The 8,772-nt window shown below is 41.3% G+C and overlaps 1 protein-coding gene across 2 annotated transcripts in view; it reads left to right on the top strand.

The window, feature by feature from the left end:
- F13A1 (coagulation factor XIII A chain) overlaps positions 1 to 3,965 on the top strand; it is a 64,529-nt gene extending 60,564 nt beyond the window's left edge. For both annotated transcript variants that reach the window (XM_035318799.1, XM_035318798.1), the window contains exon 15: positions 1,714 to 3,965. In XM_035318799.1, coding sequence (XP_035174690.1) covers positions 1,714 to 1,858 — 145 coding nt within the window. In that variant the 3' untranslated portion in view covers positions 1,859 to 3,965. The remainder of the gene's footprint in view (positions 1 to 1,713) is intronic.
- Positions 3,966 to 8,772: the final 4,807 nt, after the last annotated feature.

The following is an 8,772-nucleotide window of genomic DNA, read 5'->3' on the forward strand; positions in this document are numbered from 1 at the left end:
TGCAGATACATATATATATATGTATATATATATATATCTGCAGAGATAATAGCACAGTAAGTCAGAGGCAATAGCACTGCTCCCACAGGGGCACTGAGAAGATGTGGTCTAGAAACCTTCAGCCTTAGAGAATCTGGCCCCCAGGTGCTCAGGAAGGTAGACTGAAGTGCATGGGAAAACTGTATAATACCTTCATCACTTTCTGCACAGATCATCCCTTGCAAATCATTCCCGTAAATTCTAAATTAAAAATGGTATTTAACCTTGTGCAGCAATTGAAGTCATTGCTTTATCATGCTATCATTTTAGTGGGCATCTGATAAAGCAGGCTAGCTGAGGGGAACAGAATATATCTCATTAAGAACAGAGATAAAAAGAGGGGAGGCACTTGTTGGAAGCAGTCTGCACATGCTCATGCTAAAAATGTGAGCTTCCTCTGCTTTTTCTTTTCTAAAACTGGGTACATGCCCCAGGGTACCTATGACTGTATATGCAAAATGCCATGTAGTGCCATGTGGAAATACCCATGCTAACCTCTGAGGAGTTAGAATGCCTCTCATTTTAGCAGGGACAGACATGCACTGAAACAAATATACAGGTGGGAGGACCCCAGGTTTGCTCATTTAGAGTTAATAGGTCTCCTTATCTTGTGGCAACTTGTGCTAAGTCTGGGCAGTCCTTTCTGTTCTGATCCTGGCATAGGACATGATATCTAATAGCCAAATCCTACAAGATGAGGATTTGCAACTGTGACTAAAGTTTAGGCTTACTTTACTCTCACTTTATTTAGCCATTTACAGAGTACCATACCCATGTGAGATAAAAACAATGGCTCAATTCATAATCCTCTTAAAGTTGAGGAAAAGAACATTCATTTTTATAAACAGCTCCCCACTATACTACCTCTTCCTTTGGTTCCCTTAGAGCAGCTGTATCCTGACATCCCCCAAACATAATAAATCAATATCAGCCTTCAAAATCTTGCACACAAGGTAGTAAAAGCTCTGAGAAAACAGATACCAATATTCAAGGCTCTCAGTGCATCTTAATTGTAGTGAGAACTGAAAATCAAGAGCAGTACAGAATACAGTTGATTTATACTATGATTTATCAGTAGTCATACATAATATAAAAGAGTAACTGCTAACAGCAGAACTCCCAAGAACACTTTGACCTATTTGTATGGTCAAGAAGAAATCATCTGAAATAGCTAGTTAGGAGATCCCCTGATGTGGTGACTATGGCAGAGGGGCTCATCAACACTGAGCCAAACTTGCACAATGGGGATGCCCTAGCTACTTCATAGTGAGGACTTATTTAACCATTTAAGGAATCACCAGCAGGCTGTGGTCTGTAATATACAGGTAAAATTGAATTTTAAAGTAGAGAAAATGTATGTTGTCTATAAAGAAGATCATTCTGAAAGTGATCATGAGAGGAAGTGTCAGGAGGCAGAGGAACCCTGATTCATTTTGGAAATTTAAAATCAGCCTGGAGGAAAGGCTAGAAAGGGCTTTGACAGAGTAAGCACTGAGCAGAATGGAAAATGGAGGGAATAATTTATAGGACATTTATGAGAATGAGTGAAATATTTGAAAAAAAAAAAAAATAATAAAGTGTAATACTGTCCAACTTCAGTTTCTCCAGTTCTGGGTCAGGTTGAGAGCATTGGCTGACTGATGACAGTATTGTTACTTTCCTTTTTACCTACAGGCAAATCCCAGCGAACTCTACCTTGATCTGGGAAGTAAAATGTATCCCAAAACGGCCAGGGTTACGAAAGCTGATTGCAAGCCTGAATTGTGATGCTTTGAGGCATGTGTATGGTGAGCTGAGCATCCAGATTCAGAAACCATGAACCAAGGTGCTGTCTTCATCCTTTCATTTAGCTCTCATTATATTTCAAAATATCACATTAGAGGAGGAAAATAGAGACAGAGGTAGAAATCTGCTTTTTGTTATTTTGGTTGTCTTTTGTGTTGCACAAAATTTGATATGGAAAAGTAACCAACAACACTGGGAAGAGAGAATAAAAAATGATCTGAATGGTGAATGATTCAAAATTAGATACACGTAATCAAAGGCAATTCTAGGCCATATTATTGCTGTAGCTCACTTGTATTTATGGTCTTTTACATTAGTGCTGCAAGGGAATCTGAAAGGCTTCATTCACCAAAGTAGTCTGAACTTTAGTTTTAATTAAGGCCTGATATTTCAGTGAAAAGAAAAAAGGAAGAACCCAGTGTTATAAATTCTTAGAGTGAATTACACAACCTTATGGTAGATCATTCAGACTGCAATAAAAACAGGTATTTCTAGATAACAGGACTGCTTTATCCTACAGTGTTATAATTTTCCAGTTCATGGACAGAATGCTTTGCTGGAATCATCTCTCAGGGTTTGATATCTCTAGAGTATTTCCAGCTTCCTGTTCCCACTTGCTGCTTCACTATGCTTTTTCTCTTGCTCTTTCATGCATGCTTGCACCCATACAATACTCACTTTGTTTCATGCCCTTTGCCCATCCTGTGTGCTGTTAATTTGCTATTCCTTTCCTTTGATTGCTGAAAATATGTAGTTTTTCATGTCCCTGCTCAGATTTTTTCCCACCAAACTTGCATTTCCTGGTCACATCTCTTGCATATGGTTCTGTTCTCCATCTTTTTCTGCCTTTTCTTCTCTCCTAAACCTCATAACCCCATTTTCTGTGTGTGTGTTGAGGGGGTCCCCTGCCCCAGAGCAGTCCAAGCCCCACCAGCTTGTACATGGGTAAAGGAGAGAGGAGCGAAGGGGACTGAGGGGCAACTTTCCAACCCTGCAAGCCTAACAAACATTCTGCACTGGAACTACCACCTGAGGATGAGCCTAGATTAAACCATGGCCAATCCCTGGAATCATGACCACTGCATAATCAGGACCTGTTACATGGAAAACCCCAGGAAGATTTCGGGACAGAAGCTCAGTTTACAGGAATAAACATGCATCCTGAGAATCAGAAACTCTGCAAGCTGGGTCAGCTTCCTGCCTTGCTTGGAGCATATTCCTCTGTGAGATGCAATGGCACCTGCTATGGCTTTGCTCCTTTCCTGAGGCCCTTCTGGCCCAGAGGATGTCCTGGATCTATGTTTTGCATTAGTCTCCCATGTAGGGTGCCATTCTATCCTTAGCCATGAACCCCCTTGTGCTAGGGGAGCAGGAGTGTGTGTGGTCAGTTCTTATCTCTCCCAAAATCATTCTCAGGATATTTTTTCAAATGAGGCAAATATGTGCAAGCCACAGTCGCGTACCCAGGTGTGGTGACTCTCTGCTGGCCAAAGTGTGTAAGATCATATCCCATACTAACAGCATGATTGAGATAACTGAGCTTCCAAAGAAGTTAAAAGGAACCTTGTGCTCGTTAAAAACTGTGGCTATATTGTGCTGTGCGTGGCCATGTCATTTTATGGTCTCATTAGCGAGAGAGCAGGAGAGATGACATGCCTTCTGCTCCCCTTCTTGCCACACATTGCTTTCTACAAAACCAGTGACCAGTTGTTAAAAATAAGTAAGCCCAGGGGAAGAGAAGTGCCGGCTGCTCTTCTGATAAAGTATGTGGAGCAAAGCAAAGATTCATACCCCACATGCTCAGTGAGTAACCCTGGATCCAGCAACACCAGACCTTTTGGGGCTTTTGCTTCAAGCATGGTTACACCTGTATTGTGTGCAGCTTATGGGACCACTTTTATATACTCTGCAATGTCAAAGCCTCCTACAGAAGTCCTCTGGGGCATGAGGGACTGAACAGTATGTTGTAAATGCACAGTGACAATCTCTGTTAAGTAATTAAGTAGGTCTACCAGAGTCTACATCACCTAATAAAATTATCTATTTTTTGCTCTTGCCTATAAACCTGCTTTCCATTCTGGACTTTTTATTACTACAATGTAATAGGAATTTAAAATAAAGCATATCTGATTGCACTTGGATCATGTGTTCTGTGTTTTAATCAGTCACTTTTTCTATGCCATAGAACTATAGACACTGTTTGCTGCATCTTAAGTGTAAGAGTAAGTTGAAAAATTTCCTTCTGAGCCATGCTGTTAAAGGTGCCTTTTTGGTGCTAGGGAGAAAGCCCTAGCTTTATTTAAATATAAATAAATACATAAATGTACAGGCTCGGTTTGACTATTTGCCTTTGCAAATGAATTGGAGGAGCTGATGATTTCAAGAGCACAACACTGTGCCAGCAAAGAGAATCCCCAGTTTCCCATGGAAATTACTTTAACATGTCAGAGCCCATTAAAGAGGCTGATGTGCTCCTAATGAAACCTTACCTGCATCCCACTTCTAAAGTGTGCTCTTCTCAGCTAAATATTTTAAGGTATTTTACTAACAGTCATTAAACTGAATAAAGTTCACTGGGAGAGTGGACATATTTTAAGGTAGTTTACAGAGGGTTATGTGGGAGCAAAGAGAAGTTCAGTGATGACTGTGAAGGAGGCCAGTGATGTCAACAGTTCTTGGCATTGATGGCCAGCTCTCTTGGAACAGAGCTGCTTACTAAAACCTAAGGACAAAAGGAGGATAGCCTTTTGGTTTTCAACTACTCATCCCCTGTACATGGGCTGGTGCCTGACTAAAATCTGGAGATGCAGTGAGCGCTCTGATAGGTCAGCTTGGCTGAACAAGGATCTAGAGCTTAGGTGGAAAAAGGAAGCATATGGCTGCTGGAAGTGAGGTCAAGCAAGGTGGGAGGACTACAGAGATGCTGTTTGCAATTGTAGGGAGAAAATTAATGTGGACAAAGCTCAGTTAGAGTTGAAGATGGCCAGTACTGTGGAGGACAATAACAATATAAAAGGCTTTTTCAAATATGTTAACAGCAAAAGGAGGACCGAGGACCAGAGAATACGTTGGTCCTTTACTTGATGAGGATGGTCACTTCACAAACATGAATGTAAACAAAGCAGAGACATTTAATGCCTTCTTTGCCTGTCTATAACACCGATGATGGGCTCTGGGAGCCCCAGAGCACTGAGTTGGAGGACCATGGCTGTGGCAACGATAAACGCACAGTCAACCTCGAACTTGTGTGGGATCTGCTGATCCAGCTGGATACATATAAGTCTATGGGGCCTCCATATAAGTCTATGAGGCTTGATGGGATTCATCCCAGGGTACTGAAAGAGCAGTGAGTCAGAGTGACTGAGAGCGGCAGAGGTATCAGAAAGCAAACCTCCCACCAGTCGCTGGAGCTGGCCAGAGGCTAGCAGCACATGGATTCATCCTCTCTGCAGGTAAGTCTGCAAGCCCACACTGAGGTCCACAGCTAGGCTTGGAAGCAAGTTTTGTCTGGAAATCTGGCAAATCTCATGGGGAAAGGAAACTTAGAAGGGTGGCTTGGGGACTGGAAAACTGGGGACTCCAAAGCAATCAGTAGTTTCAAACCAGCTGTGTGTGCTAGGAGAAAATCCAGGCTGAGCTTGGCAGTTTCCCTAAGTCATCTGCAGCCCAGCCCAAATGTGGTTTTGTTTATCTGGCCTCCCCAGTACTGGTCAGGGAATAAAAGTGATCCCCTGTGACTGTTCACACAACTCCTGCTCTGGTTTTGGCTAACACACAGCTGATGTATCCTGGGAGCAGTGCCACTAGGTCGAGGCCAAAGCAATATGTAGGCAAGGCATGATGGACAGGAAGGTCTAAAGGTTATTATGCAGCTGCTATCAACTGCCGCTTGCTGTCTCCTGCAGCCATGAGCCTTGCATATTAATTGTCTGGTGGTTTCTTCAGAATTCACTAAATTACAGAAATGGTATAGACCAGCTTCCAAACTGGAAGGTGTTAATATGTCAGCTAACTCAAAAATCTTCTGAAGCAGATTCAACAGCAGCTGGACTGATGAGGTTTTTGTGCTTCCTGGTGGGATACAGGGCATACCTGCACTGTGGTTAGGGGAGAAGGGGGAAGAATGAGCACTCTTGCTCTCAACTAGAAAACTATTTTTCCCATAGGTGCATGAGTTACGTGAATTACAGAGCTTATGATTTAGAAGCCTCAAGAATTAGGTGCTGATTGAACGAATACGTTAGACTAGTCCATACAAAGGAGACCGAGCCCTTGTTTGATGTTTGTTTTCTTTCCCAATAAGCTCATAAAATAAAGATTATTTTCCAGTAAATTTGAGAGACCCAAGTGGACCATGACACCCCTAAACACGAGAAGTAAGAAATGTCTGGTCTAGAGAAACCTGCACCAGTAGCAAGTGACATTGCAGATGCAGGTGTTTTGCTTATGTTGTGGTAGTCCCTTTATTGGGCACAAATGTGTTGTTTTCTCTGTATTTAGTGTCTTTGGTGTCTTTCTCTTTTGTAAGCTTTTGTAGCTAAGTTAGCTTTTACCACATACCACATGCTTGGGCAAATTGTTCCCCAGATATGCTAGTAACAGATAAGAAGAACCATCTCATATTTGCTTTGAAACTCATTCTCTTACTAACCTCTTTTTCCACTGTGTAGCTCTGGTAATGGAAGAGTCAGGGAGAACTTCCCTCTCTGACATGCTGCCTGTAATTTCATAGGCCTGTATACTGTGTTTCATTCATATCCCAAGTATTTTTTTGTTTAGTCACTTTGTGCATGGAAAATGTTTCACACCTGTGATTGTTCTTTTTTTCTATCCTCTGAACTTCTCCCAGTATCATGCAATTTTAAGTACCATTTAAAATTAATTAATCTGTTTTAAGCATCTGTATTTTGAAAGGACACTACTAATGAGTAGTAGTAGTAGCCTACCTGTGAGTAGCCTACCTGTGCAGGTAGAAGGTGGGTCTGTGGGGATCCTAGTTCATTAGATTAAACCTGGACTCAACTGCAGCTGAAACAAATGGATTTAAAACTTGCTCTGGTTAAAAGCTCAAAGTTGAACACATTTTACTCTTTTGCTGCATTGTTTCATGTAATACCCCACTATGTGAGAAAAATCTCAAATAGTTTTCTTCAGACAGGATCTTCTGTGAAGCTATTTAATTCACAATTGCAATGGTGGGCATCCTGTCAATCAGGAGCGCATTTTAGTAAACTAATCATAACATTTTATTCCCTATTACCCAACGCCTGATCATCTCCCCTGTTTCCCCATTGGCTGAGTACTACAGGTTCACAAGCTATTCAACGCTCCTCTATACCATATATGTACAATTTTTCTTTTTTTCAACCCTTTAATTTCTCCTTTCTTATGTTTTGAGAACTTGTGATCTTTGTTTTACTGTTCTCACACTGTTCATACTCTTTTCCTCAAGCTTCTACCTTATTTTGGAACAGTGAGGCCTTCTACTGTCCACTTATCTACTTAGCATTTCTCCTTATTATGACTACACAACTACCTTGGAATAAAGAAAAGTAATTCTCTACTGCAAAAACACAACTTTGTTTCTCACGACTATGTCACACAACCACCAATGTGACTGCCTTGAAAAGACCATGGGTCAGCTTTCTAGGACAACATACTGGTAAGAAACAGGCCATTAATACTTGAAAAACATCTGACTTTTCATCACTGTGTAGATACATAGGGTTCTGAGATGCTCTTAACTTTATCTGTATTTTGCTTTTCTTCAAAGTAAGTACATTTCAATATCACAAGGACTGTGTGGTGTCCTTCGGGTTGCTTTTTTCTCCTTACAGAATTCCTCTGTTTGGAAGTAGCCTGCAGAATAATAGTAAAATGCTCTGTGAACTTCTGACAACTGAACAGTCAAGACCTCATGGAGTGAGGGGTAACTAGGGGGAAGTGTAACTCAATTTTAGTATGCTTAGGCTACATTTGCATTAATAAGATTAAGAGAAGCAGATCTGTAGAGTGAATCAGCTCATGTTGAGAACCTGATAGGTATACTGCACTTCAGAGAGTTCTTATTGGACACATCTGAATGGCTATCAGCATTTGCAGAGTTTTGGTGCACTCTTCAGTCATCTCTTCAGACAAAACTGAGCTGAAAAAATCTATGCTGCAAGACAATTTTGATGCAGAGCACAGCACTGTACACTGTTACTTCAAACACATGTTCCTGGTCAGAAGGTGTGAGAGGTGGCCAGGAGATCAGCATCTGTGGTAGCTGCATGGCCAAGATCTGTACAGACAATTCAGTCTGTGTCTTGAAGCCTTTGGTATTTCCCTGTGTAAGCGTACTGCTACAGAGGTACTCATACCACTACTGCTCACTCCATAGGAGGCACAAATAGACCATACACTGTGAACAACAGTCAAAACACATGTTCAGAAGCCATGGTGTGAACTCTTAACAGCACAGCTTTAAGGAAAAATGTCTCTGCTCTCCCACAAGTCCAGTTTCTAATCAGCAGGAAAACCTCATGCTGTTCTAGTGCAGCATGCTCTAGTCCAGTTTAGGCTTTGAAGGCATCTTTACATGAATCTAGCTGTAGCCATGATTGTGATTGCACCAAGATGGATCTTTTGGGAATTTGCCTCTTTTTAACCAGATACAATGTACATAAACAGTAATGCAAGCTGGCTCCAAATCCCATTGGCAGCCATAGTGGTACTTTAAGCAAACAGCAAGGTAAACTTCTAAGTTTGTTGGGTTTGTTGTCCCTTATATAGCAAACAACTTGAGCTTATTTAGTTACTACTATAAAGATGTTTCACAGCCTCTGCTGCATAAACAGTTTAGTTTATAGAAAGACATTTTCATATACTAAGGTGAGCTTTGCACAGGGTCATTATAAACCCCAGTGCAACATGCTAGTGAATTATTTTCTGCCTTTCAGCTGGTTA

Source organism: Oxyura jamaicensis, chromosome 2 (genome assembly GCF_011077185.1).
Source record: "Oxyura jamaicensis isolate SHBP4307 breed ruddy duck chromosome 2, BPBGC_Ojam_1.0, whole genome shotgun sequence".
NCBI lineage: Eukaryota > Metazoa > Chordata > Aves > Anseriformes > Anatidae > Oxyura > Oxyura jamaicensis.